The 22,578-nt window shown below is 48.9% G+C and overlaps 1 protein-coding gene and 1 pseudogene across 11 annotated transcripts; both read right to left on the bottom strand.

Annotated features, from left to right (window-relative positions):
- Positions 1-25: 25 nt before the first annotated feature.
- Prpf40b (pre-mRNA processing factor 40 homolog B) lies at positions 26-20,196 on the bottom strand. Of its 11 annotated transcripts, none has more exons than XM_023722634.1 (27): positions 20,018-20,033; positions 18,519-18,626; positions 14,202-14,282; positions 13,323-13,466; positions 12,829-12,894; positions 12,125-12,152; positions 11,867-11,892; positions 11,627-11,737; positions 11,200-11,320; positions 11,084-11,108; positions 10,701-10,898; positions 10,341-10,470; positions 10,193-10,257; positions 9,576-9,737; positions 9,366-9,474; positions 8,883-9,033; positions 7,801-7,934; positions 7,147-7,261; positions 6,910-7,001; positions 2,738-2,854; positions 2,396-2,533; positions 2,095-2,190; positions 1,807-1,896; positions 1,422-1,596; positions 1,058-1,119; positions 812-955; positions 199-733 (listed from the first exon to the last, which is right to left on the bottom strand). In XM_023722634.1, exons 3-27 carry the CDS (start codon positions 14,217-14,219, stop codon positions 641-643), a joined length of 2,610 nt encoding a protein of 869 aa, XP_023578402.1. In that variant the 5' UTR covers positions 14,220-14,282; positions 18,519-18,626; positions 20,018-20,033; the 3' UTR covers positions 199-640. The 11 variants fall into 11 exon arrangements, with proteins under 11 accessions (XP_023578403.1, XP_023578406.1, XP_023578405.1 ...); XM_023722632.1 differs by lacking the exon at positions 20,018-20,033 and adding an exon at positions 19,749-19,796; XM_023722633.1 differs by lacking the exons at positions 18,519-18,626; positions 20,018-20,033 and adding exons at positions 18,833-18,962; positions 19,749-19,795.
- Positions 20,197-21,662: 1,466 nt separating this feature from the next.
- LOC101574540 lies at positions 21,663-22,007 on the bottom strand (annotated as a pseudogene).
- Between the last annotated feature and the right edge of the window lie 571 nt (positions 22,008-22,578).

Raw genomic sequence — 22,578 nt, 5'->3', positions numbered from 1 at the left:
AGTTGGTCACAGTGGTAGAAGCCTCCGTTTCAGGGAGGATGAGCTCAGGAGACTGGGGAAGGGAGAAGCTGGCTGGGTGGTCTCTGACCACACAAAGGGAACAAGCCTACATGAGACACGACTGCCCTCTCCTGGCCATCTGTTTCCCTGTTCAGGCCCCAGCTTGCCCCAATAGCAAATGAAGACAAAAGTCACTGGCCGTGTTATAAATATTATTTAAAAACAAAATTAACACACATACATTGGTTCCTAGGGCTAGAGGAAGCAGTGGTGGAGCCCCAGGGCAGGCAGCAGCAGGCACTGGTGCTAGACAAAGAGGCCGTGTCCACCAGCCTATCTGTTCCCCAGAGACCCCTGCACTCACACTGTACCTTCTGGTGTCACCCACCCCACATGATACACACCATCCATTTCTGGTCTGGGGCTGAGGGAAGGACTGCACTAGTTGTCCAGGAATCAGGGAACCCTTGAACACCAAAGCAGACCTTGAGAGGTGTCAGCTGTAGTGTGTTGGGGTAAAGTTACTTTAGCAAAAGTGGACATAGACCAGACAAAGAAAAGAGTCTGAGGCACAGTGAGGGTGGCCCAGGAGCCACTGCCTCACACAGGCCTGGTCCAAGGCAGAGAGCAGCGTGTTGGGTCACTGGTGGTCATCCAGCTGCTGTAGAAGCGTCCGCCGCCGCCTCTCCAGCTCCCCCTCACTCAGCTCACTTTCTGACGTGTCCCAGCCTGTCTGTTGAACAAAGGCATGGCTCACCCCAAGTTCCTTGGACAGAGTGCTGCCTGGCCGGCACTGGGCCCTGCATCTCACCTTCTCCTTCTTAATTCCAAAGCCTGGGGAGCGGTTAGGGAGCTCTGCCTGCCGAAGCTCCCTGTCCTTATCCTGTTCTTGTTCTTTCTCTTCACTCTCCTTGCCAGCTTTCTCCTCAGGGTCAGTTTCACTCTCAGGACTGTTCTGTAACAGTCCAAAGTGTACGTCAGCTCCCGTGCAGGACAGCTGGGAGGTGGGAGAACACAGCCCACAAAACAGCAGGGTCTTGGGCAGAGTTCTACTCACTGACTTGTGTCTTCTCTTCTTTGTTTTCTTTTTTGGTTTTTTGGCTTTGCGAAGGCCATGATCTGGAGATAGAAAAATGCCTATTAAGGGGCCAGGGAGATGGCTCAGTAGAATAAGTGTTTCCCTGGCAAGCGCAAGGGCCTGAGTTCAATCCGCAGTTCCACCAAAAAAAAAAGAAAAAAAGAAAAATGCCTATTAAATATCAAAGGGAAAAAAAGGAGGGCTCATCCTTTTCCTGGCCACAGCCCTCTCTGTTCGTTCTTCATAGACAAGGGCTCATGGTTTGAGAGCGCAGACTGGGAAAGGACAGGATATTGCTCTACTCACAACTCAGGCTTCACAATGCAGACCAACAACTGCTTACCTGATGCAAGAAGGTGGGAAGATGGGGAGCCCTGTCCTCCAAGGGCAGCACCCCCACTTTCCACTGAATCAAGTGAAGATGAGGGCTCAGAACCAGATTCGGAAGGGTTCCGCCGTTTCCACTTAGGGGGCCGGAAGGATGGTGGGGGCAGCTCCTCCTCTTCCGACTCGGAGCCCTAGGTGGGTCAGCACATACCAGTCAGTATAGAAATTCTCTGGTCTTCAGACCCCTTGCCTGGCAGTTGGGGACAGAATAAAGGAGATAGGAAGACCCAGGATCAAAGCAATCCTTAAATCTTCCAGGGGTAGTAACAGAAGGAAGAACCAAATTGCTTAGTTCCGAGAGCATTCATCCCTCCCTCTATTCTTTCTACCCAGCAACTCACTGAAGGCGAGTGGGAACGCTTTCGATGGTGCTTCTTGCCCTTTCTGCCATGTTTTCGGCCTTTGGTGTGGAGGTGCTGGCATTCGGTCTGCTAGAGACAATGGTGAAGAGGTGAAGGCAACATAGGCCTTTGGCTCAGGGAAAGCTAGAACCTCCTGCCTGTGGGCCCCTCAGCCTTCCCATTGTTAGCTGGCAAGGTAAAGGTAGCCTCTAGGATAAAAAGCCTTTGAAAACTCTTAAAACTGTTCAAATGCCTGGGATGGATCTCAAGAGCAAGATGCACACTCACTTCCAACACCTGCAGGAATTCCCGGAAGAGCAGGATCCGTTCCGACTCCAGGGTGATCTGCTCAAAGGCTGAGTCGCACACAAAGCGCTCACGGACCTTGAACGGGGAGAGCACTGCTGATGAGACCAGGCCCCACCTGGCTCAGGTTGGACACCGCCACGAGCACAGGGCAGGGCTGGGGCAGTGGAAACAAGGGAACTGGAGCTGGCCCAGGGCTGTCTGTGACTGGGGTGGGCCCGCAGTGGTGAAGCTCCGCTGCCCTCAGGCTTGAGGGTGACGGGCGCCAGGCTGCGCTCCTGACCTCTTCCCACGCAGTGCCCAGCTCCAGAGCAGGCACAGCCTGCCTCAGCATGCTTCGAAAGGCAGCTTCCCTGCACCGCATTCTTCGTGCCTCTTCCTTTTCCCTCTCCCTCTCCCGTGCCTCTGCTTTCTCCAGCAGCTAAGGGCAGAAAGGACACAGAACAGAATCACCAAAAAGGGTGGGTGCCTAGCATCTGCTCCCACATACTGAGAGGTAAGAAGTTGAGGTCTGGACTTGGCCGTCAATCCCCCAAACCCAAGTTATAATCCGGGGGCAATGAGTAAGCAGGAAAGGAATCAGGCATGAGTTCAAGAATAAGCCCCACCCCACCCAGCCCCTCACACTATTGAAGGTCAGCTTGATGTTGCCTGCGTCCAGCGCAGCAGCCCTCTTGTCAAAGCTTATGACGTGGGCGAAGTCCTCAAAGGCTGTGTTCACTTCCACACAGAAGCCCCGGTCCTGTGGGCATAGCAGCGCATGAAGCAGGGAATAGCAGCATGGACCTGAGGTAGGCCCATGGCTGATAGGCAGAGGGGTCACATGAGGCGGACACCTCAGAAAGCACTGTCTAGCTCCTCCTCCTCTGACAAGCCCCATGCCTACCGCTGGTTTGGATGTGTATGGAGCTGAAGAGGTTGAGAGGTGTCTCCAGGTCTGATGACTGAGGTCTGAGTTTCTCACAATTAGCTCTTTGTTTCTTTGGCTTAAAGCTGTGGCCCCTGCTGGGCTTTCCTGCTTCTCAGGGAAGCTTCCACTCATTCTCTATCAACATGTATTGCCAACTACCCTTTGGCTCTGTTTACTGAGTGCTTACTGGGTACTAGATACCCTACTGAGTGCTTCACACACACTTAACCCTTCTGTTTTCATTTAAGAACAGGCCTGCCAGGCAAGGAGATGCATGCCTGTAACCCCAACACTTGGGAGCCTGGAGGCTGAAGCAGGAGAACTGTTACAAGGTGGAGGTCAGCCTTCATTACATAGTGAGATCCTGCTTCAAAAAAACAGGAAAAACAAAGAACAAGTCCTAACATCCTAGTTTTATCAAGAAGAAATAAGAATACCTGCCTAAGGTCTTATAGCTACACCTATGGCTGGGCAAATAAATCTTCCCCAGGTCTTTCTAGCCCCAAAGCCTGTACTTTCAAGCACTACACTTACACAGACCATTTAGGTTCAACTCCTCAGCAACATTCAAAATGTGTCTGATTATAAGCGCGTGGCCAGTCTCCATGCTTCTCCCCTAAGCTTCACAGCATGCCCCTTGGGAGTTTTAGGAGCATGTTCATGCACTGTCCCCGATGAGACAAGCAGTAAGGAGGGCTGCTGGGTCCAAGTCAGCTGGGGTACAGTGAGATTCTCTCCGCCCTCGACACAGCTGCAGGTTCCTCCAGTCTTCTTGCTGATCTCTCTTCAGTACCTGCCCCTCAGGTACTGAGATGAAGGCTTCTATTTCCTCCTCTTTGCTGGCACCCTCTGCCAAGCACACACCATTCATCCACAAACACCCCCTGTACCCTACTCTCACCTTAACCCTTGCTGTTGCCTCATAATTACAAAATTTCTTGAAGTACAAAGGAAAAAACTAAACATTTGTTGAACAGCTACTATAAGCATGACACTTTCTTTGCAAATGGTACTCTCACAATCCGGAAATGGATTGTCCCCAACTTATAGAAGAGGAAACTGAGGCTCAGAAACACTACAAGAGGTCTCACCCAGCCAGTCAACAACCATGAGATTTTGAAATGTGTGCTGTCCCAAAGCCACTACCTTCTTGGTCACTGCTTTCCCAACAACCAAGCCACAGATTCCCGCTTGGCCCTCAAGCCATCTAGACTCCAGTGTGGCTAATGCTTCCTCTGTGCCCTCTACTTCTCTGACTTCTTCTGTCCCTTTCTTGTATGTCCGTGTTCCTAGAAAGATATTTTTCCATTACTGACCTACATTTTGCCTAGTAATCTAATCCTTTCCCTCTGCAGATTTCCAGACTACATTAGGCTCTCTCACAAATACTTCAGCACACCACTAGAGCATTCATTCCTCATGAGCTCCACACACATGCCCCCATAGGTAAGAGGTATTAGCAGGCCACCTGGTTATGGACAGCCATAGGGACTTCTGAGCTCGTCTATCCTGCAAAGGCAGAAGCCCAGATGGAGGAACAGGAAGCAACTGTCTCTGTCTCAAACAGCTTTTCTCTAAGGTGGTGCAGGGGACAGGATTCTGCAGGCCAGCTGGTAGTAAAACCCACTTTATAATTAAACTATACAATAGAAGTTCACTATCTTGGGATTAGGTATTTCTAGTTTGTATCCTTAGCCTGTTTAAAAGATGAGAGTTGCTTCTGAGAATTACTGGAAGTCCCACTCATGCCGCCCTGCTCTTCCTGTTTCATCCTGACCAATTGTCCCATCATCCACTGTCCTACTCTCTACCCATCACTCCTTACCTTTGGCTTCACAAAACAACCCAGCAGCAACTTAGTGATTATCCATTGGTTTTAAAGATTTTTTTTTTTCCCATTAAAAATCTTAGCACCTCAATACATAAAAGAGATGTAAAGCACCTCCACTTGAAAAATAGGACCATAAAATCCAGGGGCTTCTCCAAGATGCCATCTGATTGTATCATTACTTAGAAGATAAAAATCTAAATTATTTTTTGTTGTTTGGTTTTTTGAGACAGGATCTCACCATGTAATTCAGGCTGGTCTCAAACTCATGACAGTCTTGTCTTGGCTTCTTGAGTGCTGGGACTGTAGGCACGCACCACCATGCTTGGCCCATATTTCTTTTTATAGCACTCAAGGTACTACTACTTCTGCACCTTAGGTATGTGGTTCCAAAAAAAGCAGAAAACATCTTTCCTAATGGCAATTCTATAAATGTTGCATTTGTACTGTAGAAGTGAGCTGGGACCTTCCTAACTATTCCCAGCTTCCTCAACTAAGTTACCAAATTATGTTCCTCTGTAAGTGTCCTTTGGTGGAATACTCTTTTTTTTGGATGATGAAACTGATGCTCAAAAAGGTTAAAAGGCCTGTGTGAGATCATAAAACTACTAAGGGCTTAATCTGGACTTTAACCCTCTGCAGTCTGCAGGTCCTGCTCCTAACCACTCTAGTAGACTGTTTCCTCAACTACATTAGAATGTTTTGCACTTCTGTAACAAAATGGGCTTTCTCTCTCTCACCCCTTTGGGACACAAAGCTCCTTTCACTTGTTTACTAATCTTTTCTGTTTTTAATTTTTTTGAGACAGAGCCTTACAGTGCAGTTCATACTGGCCTTGAACTCACTCTGCAGGACAGGTGGGCCTGTCATCATGATCCTCCTGCCTCAGCATCCTGAATGCTGGGATTATAGGTGTGCGCCACCATACTCAGCTTGTCTTTTCTAGTTTTGATAGGGACACAGAACTCCAATGTAAAACATGTGACAGTGAACTGCAGCAGACACTTGCTCTAATACTAAAAACAACAAGGTGAGGGAAGAATGACATCCTTTCAGAGTAATGGCAGCTCAGCTTGAGTCCAGTGAATGCTTTGCAAAATTAGCCCAAAGCTGCCAAATAATCTAAGTTGATAAGAGATTCTGAAAAAGATTTTATTTTTTTAAAAATTTTATTTATTTATTTATTTATGTGTGTGTGTGTGTGTGTGTGTGTGGCCAGCTTAGTCCACCAGGGGGCGGGGCTGGCTGGCATGTGGTGCTGGGGATTGAACCGCGGTCCCTGTACTTTGCTCAACTTGTTCTAAGTAGGTGCTTTAGACCACTGAGCCATCTCACCAGCCCCTGAAAAAGATTTTAATATGAAATCTCCTGACTTAAAAATATTAGCAATAGCCCAGCACATGCCTTTAATCCCAGCACTTAGGAGGCTGAGGCAGGAGGATCGTTGAATTCTAGGCTAGCCTGTGCTACACAGTGAAGTCAAGGCTACCCGGGCTATATAGCAAGACTCTGTCTCATAATTGACAATGAATTCCTTTTTTTTTTAAATTATATATGCCAGTATGAACAGCTATAGGCTTACAAGTAGCTATACTTGTTGCTCCTCAAACCTACCATGACCTTTGTACCTTACAACGTCTGTTTCTGTAGTACCCTTATGCCTTGAACATTCTACTCTTCTCTACCTACTCCTAAACAGAAGTTCAAATTTATCAGTTCCTCTGATTCTTATAATAACCCTTGACTCCTGCACTCCTACTGGGCCACAACACTCATAAGAGCTGAAATTGTGGCTTATTACAGAGTCACCAAGAGTATACATGGGGCCGGAGAGATGGCTCAGTGGAATAAGCGCTTCCCTGGCAAGCGCAAGGGCCTGAGTTCAATCCCCAGTTCCTCCAAAAAAAAAAAAAGAGTACACAGATAAGGCCCACAACTGTTATGTACTGAGTAAGTTGCCATCTCCTACAAGATAGGCATAGAATTTATCAGGGGGTCCTATCCAGGGAGTGTGGCTCCCACCTGGCAAGTATGCATCCATAATGCTGGTCCCCCTCACCTTAAGAATATCCTTTATGATCTTCTTTTCATCATGGAATCGAGCCTTCAATTCCTCCACATAGAACTTGAACAAGTCCAGAGGGGTGGATCCTGCAGGGAGGGAGGGAGGGGGGCCTGGCGGGCGGCAGCTTCCCAAAGCCTGGGGTAGGATCGAGGTCAGGACCAGGGTGTGGGGGTGTAAAGAGGTTGGCAGGGCAGGAAACCAGACCAGAGAAGGAGAGCCTGGCTGCCTTACCCGGCTGGCCTAGCATGTTGGCAAACCGGATGTCAGTGCTGACTGCTGGATATAGCTCCATCCAGGTGGACATGGAGTGCAGCTTGCCTGTCTCATGCAGTTCGTCCAGGAAGGTCTGAGCAGGGAGATGCAAGTAATAGAAGAGTGAGACAGAGCCAGGGACTAGGACAGAAGAAAAAAACGGCAAGAGAATGGGCAAGAACAATCTAGACAGGAAATCCAGGCAAGGGAGGCAGATGTGGAGGAAGAAGACACTACAAAGGGAGAGAATATAAATAGAGGGACAGAACAAAAAATGAGAATGAGCCAGTCTGGGAGGCAATAAAGCAGAAACCTGCCAGCAGCAAGTCTTCTATGACTTGGCTTCAACTTCCTGACATGATCAGCTAAGTCACCCCACACTGCCATTTCTAAGCTGGAGGATGAGGAAATACACATGGCTCAGCCACCACACTGTGCCTACACATCTGGTCTCCCTAGAGGAGTACAGATGAAGCTGAGCAGACGCACTAACAGAACTGCAGGCAGAGGCCTTGGAGGGCTTGGATAAGTCTGGGGAAAAGGCAGGCAGCTTAATCTAGAGGCAAGGCACAGGTGAAGAGGCTATGGTCTGGGGCAGGGACAAGCTCTGATCGCCAAGTACAGTGAAGATACCTGGAAGGCCTCCCGGTTCTTGCGTTGCTGGCGACGTTCCCGAAGCCGGGCCCGTTCCCGCTCTTCCTCCTCCTCCCTCTCCAAAGCTCGGATGTGCTCCTCAAAGCAGATCAGAGCATCCTCCTTGTCCATGTCTACATTTAGGAAGAAGGTTCAGCAGGCACCAAGAACAAGGCCACCTTTTAAGATTCTAGCACTCCCTTATGTCTGAAGGATGATATCCCCATCGGTGCTGGGGACACCCAAGTTAGTGGAGAAAGGGAGAGGGATATGTGGGAGCAGCTGCTGCAATGTTGGCTTTTGAGAAGAGAGTCACTGTACTAGAAAAAAGCAGCAAGTACCCAGCTCTGGTGAATCCAATTATTAAAACCTAGCACATGATACTCATTATCTCAGGATCTGAGGTTTCACATCTTAGGAAATCAGAAATTAGTCAGCTTTTGATGAACTTCAGAAGATAAATTTCTCCTATCAGTAACCACAAGCCAGCAACTTTAGCATATGTGACCAGTTAAAGCCCACAGTGTTTTAGGGCCGGCCAAATAGCTCAGTGGATTGAAGTGCCTGCTTAGGCAGACGCAGCAGCCAGGGTTCAATCCCCGGTGTGCCAAGCTGGCCCCGCCCCACCCCCGGGCATGCTGAGATGGCCACTGAGACTGGGCGTGGTGGCGTGCACCTGTAATCCCAGCTCTTGGGAGGCTGAACACAGGCAGATCACTATGAGTCTGATCTACAAAGTGAGACCCTATAGACCCTGCCCTAAATAAAAAAAAAAAAAAGCAAAGCCCAGTGTTTTGACCATTTAAGGCCATAATCACATGAACTATAAATATCACTATCATCTCTAGGACTTCTGTTTCCTATCCCAGAGGTCTTCCTCAAAAACACATTGGTCCAGGGCAATAGAGGAGCCCAGAGGGAAAGGGTGTCCTAAAACATTCTAGGAACCCGATTCTGGAGGTACGGTGACTGCGTGTTTGGGACTTCTAGGATGGGAAGGAGGTACAGGACAGTGATGTGAGGTAGGCTAGGGTGGGTATGGGTGAGAAAAGGGACAGATGGCAGTGGGGACCAGGGCTTACTCTGCAGCTGATGGTCTTGTGCAAAGCTGGGGTTATCCATGAGGTACTGCTGGGCTTGGGACCAGGTGGTTTGAAAGTTAACACTACTCATCCCATCCAGGATGCTCTTCAGAGCCTGGATGTTGCGGCGCCGAAGCTGCTTGGCCTGTTCCTGGGAAGCCAAGGTATCAGGGTGAGGTGAGGCAGGCCAGAGCTACCCAAGTGGGCCTGGCAGGATATAGGGAAAGGAGATAGCTGGAGAACCTAGATAGAAAGATCTGGAAATGGAGGAAGTACAAGTCACACACCAGCCTCTCAAGACTCCTTCTGGGCAACAGGCCCAGGGCAGACATAAGGAGATGCACAAGTGCCACACCAGATTCCAAGTAAGGCGCTTGGACACTGGGGATTGGAGAAATGAATGGCCAGGATCCATAAGGAAGCAAAGACAAAGGCAGTATGGAACAAGACTGAGGCCAAAAGATCCAGCCCACTGACCATTACCTTCTCCTTCTTGGCGAGGAAGAAGAGGACATCATCATAAACCTCTTTTCGGTCCCTCTCAGGGACCACAGCCCAGACCTCCAGCTCCCCAAAGGTCTGTTCTGCCCGCCTGTGGAGCAGATGGGCTGTTAAGTAGGCAGGCAGAGAACAGACCCCAAAGCTTTTTAGTTCTCGGGATTCCCAGGTCCCACCCCAGCCCAGCTCCCTGACCGGTAGCGGGTGGTGGAGGTCATGCGTTCATGCTGCTCCAGGAAATGCTGCAGGGTCTGCTTGGCTTCCTTGGCCCTCAGCCGGGCCTCCTCCTTTTCCTCCTCCCGCTGTGCCTTGTAGGCATTGAATGCTTGCTTTTTTTCACTGAGTTTGGGCAAGGCACTGGTGTAGAAAGGATAGGAGTAGGGTGGAGTTGGCCTAATCCACCTACACACCCCACAAAGTAGGATCACAGGACACTGGGGAAGGGTTTCCACAGGGCTGTGTGGAGGATCCATGCATGGGCTCAGCACACAGACGTCTACAATGTAGGTAGAAGAGAGCCAATGGGGGGAGATGTAATCTCAAAATACTACTAACACTTCTGCTTTGGGGTCATAAGTTGCCTCAGATCTCAGTCCTATTCATCAGGCCTTTCCTCCAATTAATTCAATTCAACCCAAAAATCATTTATTGAATGTCTTATGTCAGATACCTTCCATTTCTTTCCTGGAGGCCTTTCACTTTCCCTTCACCTGTATCCCATGAGTCTACTACTTTCCTAATTTCAGCCCCCATTTCTCACATGGCTCAGGTGCCTTCATGAATGAGGCCTGGCTGCCTCTACCGAGGCCTACCTGTAACGAGGATCGGTGACCACCATCTTCATGGCCTGTTCCCACGAGGCATTGGAGGGGACAGCCTAGAATGTAGCAGGCAGGGGTCACGGGGCCTGCCCACCTCCAGCCCCCTCCATGCCTTTCCTGGGAGTCCCGCCCTCAGCACCTTGTCCCTCAGCAGCTCCTTGAATGCCTGCTTTGCCTTCTCCCGGTTGCTCCAGCTGAGGCCAGACCTCTCTGGTTCTGGCTTGGGTTCCTCCTCCTCCTGCTGTGGTAGCTGATGCTGTCCAGCAGAACTGGAGGCAGATGGGACTCAGCTACAGGGCTCCCAGCCAGCACTGTTTTTCAATGCCCTGCACTTTCAGCAACACATCACCCCCTTCTTGCTTCCCAGGGTGGCCTCTTTCTGCCTCCAAAGGTCATACCTAGATCTATATGCCCCTCCTGGGAGGCTGGTGGAGGATGAGGGATGAGCCAGGCTAAGAGCCTGAGGTCCACATGTGGAGTGTCATGAGGCAGCCCTCACCTGCTAGAGCCTTCCTCCACCTGCTGCAGGAACCCCTGCTCCAGGGGCTGGCCAGCCTCCGACACATCACAATCTTCACTTCCATCTGGCTCAGTTTCCAAAAGGCCGGTGGGCCCTGGCGTAGGGCCAGGAGGTACAGGTGGGGGGTCAGGCTGTGGCTGAGGAGGCTGTGGCTGTAGTGACTGGGGTTGCTGTTTCCTGCAGGCAAGCCAGAGGACAGTGTTAGTGCAGGGACAGAGAAGGACAAGGGGTAAGTAGTTTCATTAGCTAGAGCAGATTCATGAGGAGACTGACAGCTGACTCCTCCCACAGAGTGAAGATAATGGAAAGATCACCCACTCCCACCCTCCAAATTTAGATGGGTAGGTGGTTAAGTCACTCACCCTGTAGTATCTTGTTTGGCTAGAGCTGTAAGAAAAGAAAGATAGTCACAGGGCAGCACAGGACCCACTTACCCCTGGCCAAACCTCCTTGCCCCTTCCTCCCAAGATCTCCTCACCCTCCAGGTCATCCAAATCCTTTGGCCGGGTCCAGCAGGACTCCTGACTCTGGTTGTTATAGTAGTAAGGTTTGCCTGTGTCTGACTTGTACTCTTTCCAGGGACTTTGGGACAGCAACAGCTGCAAAAGGATGGGTCAAAGGACATCAGTAGGCTGGAAAGTTCTCCAGTCATAATCAGAAAAGCAAAGGGGATCTCAGTGAATAGAGGACATATGTAGCCCTTAGCTATTATCTTGCCAGGTTTGAATGGGGGAAGGTGGATTTCTTGAGGTCCTGGGAAAACACTTCCAGGTAGTAAACGGGTGAAATTAGGGATCTTGGTATCAGAGGAACCACAGTGAGCATGGTTACAGATTCAGGGGTGGTCAAGAACTTGGAAGGGTCAGGGCAGCTGAAAGGAAGGGCCAGAAAGCCCCACTCAGGACCTCCGCCTTGGACTTGAGCACGCTGGGCTTCTCCCACACGGACTGCTTGTCGTCAGCATTGTAGTAGTAGATGCGCCCATCAGGGGCCACATGCTCACTCCAAAGGGCCCTCTGGGGGGGGGGGCACAGAACGGTGGTCAAGGCCCTTTTCCAAAGTCTTTCTTCCTCACCCCGAAGATTCTGCCATCAGCCTCCCACTTTCAGCCTTTCTGCCCAGAGACCCAAGCTAAAAAAACTCACCGGAGGACCTGTCCCAGCCACAGCAGCTAGGAAAGAAGCCAGAGAAAACACCTTAAGACTTTGTTCGAACCCCCATCTTATCCCCACCTAATCCTCCCTTATTCCAATCCCCAATAAATATCCCCCTGGTCCCATCAACATCCCAAGCTCCCTAGCGTCCCACAGGCATGATCAGGATGGGCTCCAGTCCATGGTCCCCTCTCCCTTATGCCCCCCAACCTCCGAGCCTGGGGGAAGCAGACCCCCCAGAAGACTCACAGCTGGCGGTGTCCGCACCCGGAGCCGTCTGCCGAAGAAAGAGGAGGGGGAAGGGTTGGGGCCAAGCCCAGTGGCCCCCAAGACCCAGGCCATGGGGGATGGAGAAGCAGGCCAGGCCAGGATCCGTGTATCCTGCTTCCAAGAATCTCTGCTCCCTAACAGGCCCCCTCCCCTCTGTCAAGGCCATGGCTTTCAGATCCCAGGGGAATCATTCAGCAGCTCCTTTATTTTCCACAAGTGAGAGAATGTTGTCAACTTGAGGTGCATCTCTTCACAGTGCATGGCAGATTCTACATCCCACTCAGACTCTACCATACTGAGCAGCACATAAAAAAGCACAATAAGATGCCTGGGTGCCACCGCCTCCTGAGGAGGCTAAGATGATGTAAAGCAGGGACCATAATACTGTCTACAGTGTATGGTCCTCTGGAGGGGAAGGAGTGTCTGGCACGGGTATGCTTCTTCAGAGTGTTGGATACAGCAGAGGGAATAATGAGAGAACACACAGCCTTCAGTGATGAGCAGGAAGTGAATTATTGAGATTAACTGGTGAAAAAGATTCAAGAGTGGGGAACAAAGTGGATATACGAAGGGACCAGGGTGGATATAAGAGGGAAAGAATGGAGTCCATTATTTGTGTACTCCAAGTTATACCCACAGGACTGCAGGGCAGAGCCTGCTTATTGCCAGCCCCTTGTGCTTACCGCTGCGGTGACAGGCACTGCTGGCATCAGCATTCCTGGCATCATCGGAGGTACCATTCCTGGTATCTATGAATATAAAAACCAGTCACTGAGGGGCCGGGGAGATGGCTCAGTGGAATAAGCGCTTCCCTGGCAAGCGCAAGGGCCTGAGTTCAATCCCCGGTTCCACAAAAAAAAAAAAAAAAAAGAAAGAAAGAAAGAAAAACCAGTCACTGAGATGAAGTCATTGTCTCTTGTCAGTCAGGGTCCCCTGTGGGTTCAGAGATCGAGCTGGGACCATGACTCTCATTCACGTACCTCTTTAGGGCAGCCCAAGGTTCTGGGCTCTGGCCTTTCCTGAGAGTTGTCTCTTGTCACTCAGAAGACAAATCCACATGAGCCTGGCCCAAAACTCCCTCCTCCACCCAATTTCTAAAGCCGGTTCCCACTCTCACCTCTACCCTCAGTAAAACCTGAGAGGGTTTCCTGAGGCAGCTGTGGAGGGAGACAATTACCTGTGTGAGTGGTGGTGGTGCCCCCATTGGTGGAAGCATTGGGGGCAGGATGCCAGGTGGCATAGGGGGGATGGCTGGTGGTCTCTGACTCATGGGAGGGAGCCCCATCGGAGGAAAAGGTGGGGGAATCCCTGGAGGGGGCATCTGGAAGTGAGGAAAGGAAGAGATTGAACAGAGAAGACACTGCCTTATTGGGGAGGGGCAGAGAAGACCCATCAGGAAACAGCCACCTGTGCCCACCCAGCCCTCCACCCTGGCTTGGAGGCAATTCCAAGGTGTTCATTTGAGAAGCAAAACACACAAAACTGCCTTTCTCCTTCCCACTGAGAAAGATGGACAACAGGGGCATTCTCTGGGCCTAACAGGTAAGCAAACAACTTAAGAGGTGGGGAGGGTAAGGGAAAGGGAAGTGGAACAGCACCAGACTTTGGGGAGGCTGTGTCCTTTGGTACTCCTGCCCAAGAAGCCTCTCAGTCAAGGGTCAGAAGGCAGGCATCCCCTAGTCCTCTGTCTCCCATCCCTTTCTCTCCAACTCATGACCACCAATGCTATTCCAGCCCAAATTCTGTGGCTTTTTAAAAGAGCACAGGCAAGGAGTAGTGAAAGAGAAAGACAGTCCCACCCTGCTCTCACTCTAATGGGGTCTTTTTACTTCCACTTCTACCTCCAGTCCCAGTGTGTCCCAAGAACAAAAAGACAGGGGGAACTGGCTGCTTTATGAACTTGAATTTAACAATATCTCTCCCCACCCCAATGCCCAAACAAAACCACCCCTCTTCCAAGGGGCATCACCATGCTGGCAAGGCAGCAGTGGCAAGGGCTGGGGAACTGAGGGTACAGGCTGGAAAAGCCAAGCCCAGGGAAACACACAAAACTTACGAAGGGTGGTGGCATCATGGGGGGCCCCGGTGGGAAGGGGGCAGGCGCTGCTGGGGGCCGGGGACCAGAATCGGGAACCGACTGTTGAGGGAGAGAAAAGTCATAGGACCCAGGATGGGCACAGAGATGGGCTTTTGTGGAAGGGAAGCAGAAAGGGTGAGGAAGAAAAAGCAGCACAAAGTTGAGAGTGGGTCTCCAAGCCCAGTTTTCCTGCCCGCCCCAAGCTTTGAGCCCTCTCTGTGCCAGCCCAAAGCTAGCCAGCTGAGACCTTAAATGCCATCTCTATTTTGGAAGCTTCCATTTTGCCACAGAAAAGATGTAGAAGGCTCTCTACTGCAAGCATAAAACAACTCTTCCCAAGTTTTAACCCATTCTCCTGCTTGTGGGTAAGGCTATGCCTCTCTCAAGTCAGTTAGGACTAGCCTCTTCCTGTTCTCTTACTTGAATCCAAAGCTCTCCAAACACAAATAGGTGCCACCCCTTTCTTCACAGTCTCCCTAACTCTCCTCTCTTCACTACTAGCTTCTTTCTCCCCTAACTAGCCTCATCTTTAGCCAGCTACTCTCTTTGATATCATCCGATCCCAATCACATCATCTGTCTATACTACTTCCAACCCTTTTTTGGTGGTCACCTCTCAAATCCTTTATATTCTTTTGAATTCAGACTTTGAACAGCCTAAATATCCTTGCGCTACATCTATGGCTGATCACATCTCATCCTTTTAGTAGCCTTCCTGGGCCCATTTAAAGTAGCTCTTTCCAATTATTCTCTGTATGACCCACTTTGGTTTTCTCTTGTACATGTTTGTTGCTATATTTGCCTGGATATGTGTATTTCCCGAGAGCAGGGATCATTATCGGACTTGCTGAAAACTGGATTCCTGGTACCTGCCATGGTGTCTGGCACATAAATGTTGAGTGAAAGAATAAATAAAGGACTATATAGAATCTTACAATTCTGTAAAATGATCCTATAGATATAGTCCCACGTGTCCAAAATGATGTAAGTTTTCATTTCATTACTGTTTTTATGAAAAGATTAGAATCAGCCTAAATATCTATTTGTAAGGAACTATGAGAATAACATGAATGGTACGTGATCTTAAAGAAGAATGCACTATCTTGATATGGACCACCAGCAAGTTTCACTTGTATAAACATCAGCAACAGAAGATGACAAGATGGTGGCAGGAGGAAAAAGTGGGATAGTGTCTATTGTATGCTTTTTTTTTTTTTTTTTGGTGGAACCGGGGATTGAACTCAGGCCCTTGCGCTTGCCAGGGAAGTGCTTATTCCACTGAGCCATCTCCCCGGCTTTTTGGGTAGCTTTTGAATATACAACCATAGACTATATTATCTGTTTTAAAACACCTAAGTGTACTGAGGGTTAGAAGTACAACTAAAAGGCCCTGCTCTTCTCTTTGCCTAAAAATTGTGGGTGTGGCTGAAGTGCTCTGGGGAAGGGTGGCAGCTGGCAGAAGCCACCTCACCACTATCCAACTTCCCTACTTCCTCAGTTAGCCCTTCGCTAAGAAGACTCACCATTTAAAAATGTTTCCTAAGCTCTACAGTTAGCAATATCTATTCTTCATTTTGTCATAAGAAGACAATATACGAGTTACTTTAGTCAAACCCGACTCACCCTTTTTTCAGTGCTCACCAACAGCCCTGTATTCAGATCTGCTCCTGCCACCCTAAACTTTCCTCAGCATAGAATGTCAAAAACCTAAAGGAGGGTAAGGGATACAGTTTTCTGTGCCATATTCTGTCACCTCCAGCTGCCTTTGGAGCATCTCTAGTCTCTCATAGTCATCTTGGGATCTAACCAGACCCAGGATTGCCATCTCCAAAACTGGCACCACCATTCAGCAGTCCAAGACCAAAACCTAAGTGTCACTCTCTACAGCTCCTTCAATACATCACTGAGTCTGGTTAATTTTACCTCCAAAAGATTTCAATCTACTTTTTTCCATTTCCTCTTCTACTCCATCATCCCCTTGTCCATGCTACAATTTTTTTTTTTTTTCATCTGATCTATTGCAGTGGCTTCCCAACTGTTCTTACCATATCCATTCCAAGCTGTAGCCAAACATCTCAAAATGCACCTCAGATCATTACTTCCCTGCTTAAAACGCTTCAATGACTTTCCACCAAGCCCTCTCCTTGGGTCTGTAAGGCTATGGAGGTCTGCTGCCACCCGCCCTGCCAGCCTCACCCCTGCCCAGTTCCCAGTCTGTGCTCCAGGCACACAGATCTTCTCAGCTCTCCCACTTCAAGCATCCACCCATGCTATGGCAGCCTTGCCAGCCAGACTACACACACTTCACATCCACCAAGGCCCTGCACTGGAAAGTCTTTCCCAGCTCACTGTATGGGTTAGAACCCTTCCTTTTATGTTCACGCAATACCTATACCTACTCTTCAGCAATTATCCACTGGAATTTTAAGTATTTGTGCAAGTCTAATCATACTGATAACTTATGTGGCACTAATAACAAAACAAATGCTTCTCATTAAATTATAATACCTCATTGATTTTAAGATGCATCCTGACTCAGGATTGTTAAGATGAATTTTAAATTAAATTGTATCTGTACCCTCACTAAACTGAAAACTCTAAGGGCTCCACAAGTGCTAAAAAACAAACACACCCTGTGGACAGCAGGGGCCACTGGGAAGACCCAGTGGTAGTAATGGAACACAGAATATTAGAGCTGCAGCAAAGTCTGGCAACCAAGCCTTTCTTCATCTGAGAAAGACAATAATAATATCCAAGGTTCCACAGCTGATTAGGAACAAAGCCAGGACTGGATCCAATTTGCCCAGCAGCCTGCATCCTTTAAAAGCACACATGGTCCTTCACATGGTCAAAACGCCAAGGATCCAACACTTTCTTGAGAACCAAGGGTGGTTCCCTATTGCCTACCCTACAAAATCTAATGAAGTCTTTTAGTAAAGCCTATCCTGCAATCTTGGCCCAACATTTTCCCACCTCCTCTTTGAAAATAAATGTTAAATTACTCCCATGTATTTCTTTTCTTCTACTTTGTCTCCTGCTTTGTTCAAGATGATCCAATATTCACCTCCTTCAGGTTACTTTTATACTACCTCTTGACACACTCCTACCTACCTGTGTCCCTTTAGGATAACTGCTGCACTACTTTGCACAGTAACTGTTCTGTGAAGGTTTGCTGGGTGTTTCATGTGAGAGTACCTGTTTCCCCACTCAGGTGGAGATTTCCCTGCACACAGTGACTGAGTTTTTTCCTTTTAATCTTTCCTCGGTGCCTAGTCAGAGTCAACACACAGAGTACTGTCAGAAATGCTGTCTCAGTCCTAATCTTACTAGATTTTTGCATAACGAAATACCCTAAAACAGCACATGCATATATGCCCATGTATCTTTTTTAAATTCTGTAAATACAGGTCAAGATAAAAAAAGGTAGTTTGGCAGAGGTCTTTTTTGCTTGGGGAAACTGGAATCAAGTACCAGCTGGAAAAACTATCTTCAATTAGGGATGGAGACCTACGACCAGGATTTAGACACTGGTTTATTTCAGTCAGTTCCCCAGAGAATAAAGCAATGGGATGAATGTAAATTACTGGGCCAGGGAACTAACTCAGTGGCAAAAGCGCCCACCTGGCAACCACAAGGTCCTGAGTTTGATTCCCTGTACCAAAAAAAAAAAAAAAAAAGTACATTACTATGGAACTTTCAAAGGCTTCTCTTAGAACTTCTCCTATGTCTGCTTACACTTCTGGGACAGAATATCAGAAATAACTAATTCAAGAGAGGGTCACAGGGATGGGAACTGAAAGAGAAGCAGAAAAAACACATTTAGGAGCTGGGGAGAGGCAATGAAAAGACTCTCAATCATCATGTGTTCACCTCAGCCCTGGAAAGATCCTACCACCACCACCACAAAGATACAGTCAATCCTTGGCTTTCACATTAAAGGGAATCTCAGAACTGAGCATTCATAAAAGGACAAAAGGAGAAAAAGATAAGAATGAAGAGATAGAAAAGAGAATGGAAAGACACAACAGTTAACAGATGTTTACTGAGCACCATTAGGAGCCAAATACCATGCCAAACACTCATTTAATCCTCGCAGCCATTTTAAGAGGTCATTATACCCATTTTAGAGACAAGCTGAAGTTCTGAGAGATTGAATTTCTTACTTGACCAAGGTTCCAAGAGATTAAATGGCAGAGGCTGGTTTGGAATCCAAGCAGTTTGACCCTAAAGTCTGTGCTTTAAACCACTCCACAACGCTTCCAGCAAGGAGGAGGGTACTACAGATGGTATTTCTTACCCTCAGATGCACTCCCCAGTTTTCTCTTCACCCCAATCCTCAGAGTTCTGAAATGCTCGGAGAGCCAGAAGATCCCAAGGTCTGCCTGGTCTGACTCACTCCCACTCCCTGAAGAGATGTGTTAGAAAACAAAGGCCAGAAAGCACCCTCTCAGAAGGAGGTAGCCATCATCAAGAAGGAAAAGCTAAGGGCTAGGGCTAGGGCTAGGGCTAGGATGAATCACTTGCCTAGATGAACAAAGCCCTGGATTCCATTCTCCGCACAGAAAGAGAAAGAGAAGGAGAGTGTTGAAGAGAACAGCTGATAAAATCTACCTGCTACCTTCTTCAGCTGCTCCCAAACAACACCAGCTCCTCCTTCCTTGTTCTCCAAATCTTCCTAGTCCACAAGCTCCTGTACCAGGCCCTGCTGTTCCTCTTACACCCAAAGGGCCTGGGGTCTTTCCTGAAAACACGTTCCCATTGCTTCTATGATTTTCCATCACCCATCACCTCCTTATTCTCCTGAGGAACAGAACGTTACTCTGATCCTCATCTTTCTTGAATCAAGGCTCAAATCTAAAGACTTCTCCGGTCCCTCCCACTGGGAGCCGGCCTCAGCAATGCAGGCTTTTTGCTCCCCTCCCCCACATCCCTGGGGATTTTCTCCAGGCCGACTAAAGGCCTTGCATATATCTCTACATTTCCCCCATATCCTAGAATCATTCGCCATAATTTTCTCTTCAAAAAACGTCCCACTATGAGGCCAGAAGGCATCTAGTATATCATTTTCATCAATTTTCCTTTTTAAAATTAAGTCAATAAGAAATCCAAGGACCTAAAGAAGGCAGTGACTTGCCCAAGGTCACACAAGAGTTGGTAGTTTGATGATGGCAGAGTCAAGGCTGAAACCTAGGGGACTCTAGTCTTCTATTTCGTGGACTCTTCAGCACTGGGATAAGGGCCAGGAACCCTTCTTTCCTCAAAAGCCCCTTCCTCCCCTCAAGAGACAAGGTCTTGAAAATGAGAGGAAAAGGAGAGTCCCCTCGTGATCCAAAGGGGCACCCAGAGCTTCCAAAGAGAACAAGTGCTGGGTCTGGGGGATGGGCATGGGACACTAAATATCCCAGAAGGGAACATGTGGTCCCCACCTCCCCCTTGTCCCGTGGTAGTCTCCTCTCCTGCCTCTCTTCCTTCTCGACATTCCTCCATAAACCCACCCTTCACCACTTCTTCCCTCTTGTCGACTCACCGAGTCGCAGCAACTCCCGTCTCCCTCAGCCTCCGGCCTCAGACCCCTATAGACACCAAGCTCCATCATGGCCTCCCCCAGCCCTTCTCCCCCAAATCCCCGCCCCCATCCCCCTCCTGGGCTCCCCTTCCTCTCCCCTAATTCCCCGCGGCCTCCCCAGGGTCCCAGGTACCCTCGGTGGCCTCCCCGTCTTCCCGCCCCCAGCCCGGGCCGCAGGGGGCGCTGTGGGACCTCCCCAGGCCCTTCCACCCCCGCACGGGGGACGTTACCATGCCAGAGCCTCCGAGCAGCTGAGCCGGCTCGGCCCACTTGCCAGTAAAAGCTGTTCTGATTGGTCAGGTGGCAGCCGAAAGGGCGGGGCTAGGGAGGGTCGCACCCCTTCGTGGCCGGGACTCCGGTGTCTCCCGCCGACTAGCGGGGCTCGCAACCGGGCCGGTGCGCCCGGGCCTGGCTCCGCCCCCCGGCGCGGAGAGCCAGGCCCCGCCCCCACATCGCCGGGTCCGGGGCCCGCCCTCCGGGGGCGGGGTGCGCGTGCGTCCGCCTCTGATTGACGCCGGCGGGCGCTTGGCTGCGCGGAGGCGCGCCGAGCGCTGTCCCGGGTGCTCGCCGCCCGCGCGTCTCTGTGATTCCGGCCTCCGCTTCCAGCCGGCTGCCTGCGCTACACCCAAGGCCTGGATGAGGACCGGGTATAGAACAAAGCGTTTTTTCTGTGTACCGGGCACGTTTTCACTTCACAAATCACTTTAAAATGTTTGTATTTACCACTCTAAGATTAATTAACTCAAGAACTTTTTTTTTTTTTGAGACAAGGTCTCACTATGCTGTTCAGGTTGGCCTTGAGCACACTTTGTAGCCCAAGCTGGCCTCGAACTCACAGTGATCTTCCTGCCTCTGCCTCCAGAATGCTGGGATTACAAGCATGTGCCACCATGCCGGGCCTTAACTCAAGAATTTAGGGGCCAGGGAGATAGCTCAGTAGAAGAAGTGCTAGCCTGGCAAGCACAAGGCCCTGAGTTCAATCCCCGGTTCCACCAAAAAAAAAAAAAAAAGAATTTATCGAGCACCTGTAGCAGGCACTAAGCATAACCCCCCTCAAAAAACTCCTGCCCTCAAGATTGTACAGATGCTTCTCACTTAACCCTGAAGTTACTTTTTTAAAAAAATTTATTTATTTATGTGTGTGTGTGTGGCCAGCTCAGCCCACCAGGGAGCAGGGCTGGCCGGCATGTGGTGCTGGGGGATTGAACCATGGTCCCTGTGCTTTTGCTAAGCTTGTTCTAAGTAGGTGCTTTAGACCACTGAGCCATTTCACCAGCCCTGAAGTTACTTTTTAAATCTAGCACCCACCAAGCGGTGAGCTAAAGATAGGTGGTACCTGGTCTTTTATAAGAATAAAAGAGATAAATTATGTTGTCCAGATAAGGGAACTGTAACCCCAAACTGTTTAACAAAGCCAAAGGTCTCTGACAATTGACAAGGCTCTAGGAAACTGATCCAGAAAGAAATTGAGCACCTTCACTCCAAAGCCTGCTTCCTTTGTTCATAGGCACTTAACCTCAGCCTATACTCTGTGCCAATACTATGCCGGGTTTTTTAGATTCAAAGTACTCTGAATCGGGACCCTAACTGCAAGGAATTTAAAGTCAAACAGGAGTGAGGTAAGAAAACATCCAAGTCCAAGTAGAAATCCTGAATTAAAGATGACAAGTAGAAGGAAAAGGAAGTGGGATTCACTTTAGAGACCACTAGAGAGAGAAGGCTCATAGTGGTTTTATTTTATTTTATTTTTATTTTTTAATACAACAAGCATTTATGTAAGGTACAGTATCTGCAGACCAGATAATTTTTGAACTGTATGTTTCAGGGTTAACTAAATTCATAAAAATCTTTTGAAGATAATTGCATCCACAGACTTCAACTATGTGATGACTTCTTTGCCCATTCTTGTTTTTCTTTTCTTTTCCGAATAACCTCTTTGAGATGTGGCTCAAGGTAGAATTTATCTGCCTATTTTGTCCACTGTTCTTTAGGCATGATCTGATGCTTCACGCTCAGGTCCAGGGCTCTCTTAATGGGAAGCATCCTGTCATTATGAAGGTCTTCTGGAAGCCTTCTTACGGCTTCTTTTACATCTTCATCTTCATATATTGTAACATCTCGCACTAAGCCCAGCTTAGTGAACCCTGCAGCACTGTAATGCTACTTCCGAATACCTTCCAGCCACCGGCTTGATGCTGCGACAGCTGGAGGGGCCGCCATTTTGACCCGAGCCTCATAGTGGTTTTAAATCACAACCATATCTAGATAGCCTCAAGTGACAGCCCAGTCCTGTAGTTTATAAACTTTATTACTGAGAATTCTAGACATAGCAGAAGTCGTTTGGGGGGTCCATAAAAATCACTTTTCTGCTTTTTTTTTTTTTTTTCAGAACCAGGGATTGAACTCAGGCCCTTGTGCTTGCCAGACAAGCGCTTATTCTACTTTGCTATCTCCCTGGCCCATCTTTTCTGCTTTTTGACTAGATCAAGTGCAGAGGTTGCATTAAGTGTTTGAAACAGGGTCTAACTGGGTCTTTCTCTGTTGCCCAAGCTGGCCTCAAAATGATCTCAAGATTGCCCTCAGCCTCCAGCACAGTAGGCCGCCATAAACTTTTTTTTGTTTCAGACAGAGTCTCACTATGTAGTTCAGGCTGGCCTTGAATTCTCTATGTAGCCTACGCTGGCCTGAAGCTCACAGCAATCCTCCTGTCTCAGCATTTTGAGTCATGGGATTGCAGGTATGCACCACCATGTTTGGTTGGCATAAAATTGTGTGTGTGTGTGTGTGTGTG

Source organism: Octodon degus, unplaced genomic scaffold (genome assembly GCF_000260255.1).
Source record: "Octodon degus isolate 3935 unplaced genomic scaffold, OctDeg1.0 scaffold00093, whole genome shotgun sequence".
NCBI classification, from domain to species: domain Eukaryota; kingdom Metazoa; phylum Chordata; class Mammalia; order Rodentia; family Octodontidae; genus Octodon; species Octodon degus.
Note: the sequence above shows the minus strand (reverse complement) of the source record. Positions and strands in the feature narration are given on the sequence as shown.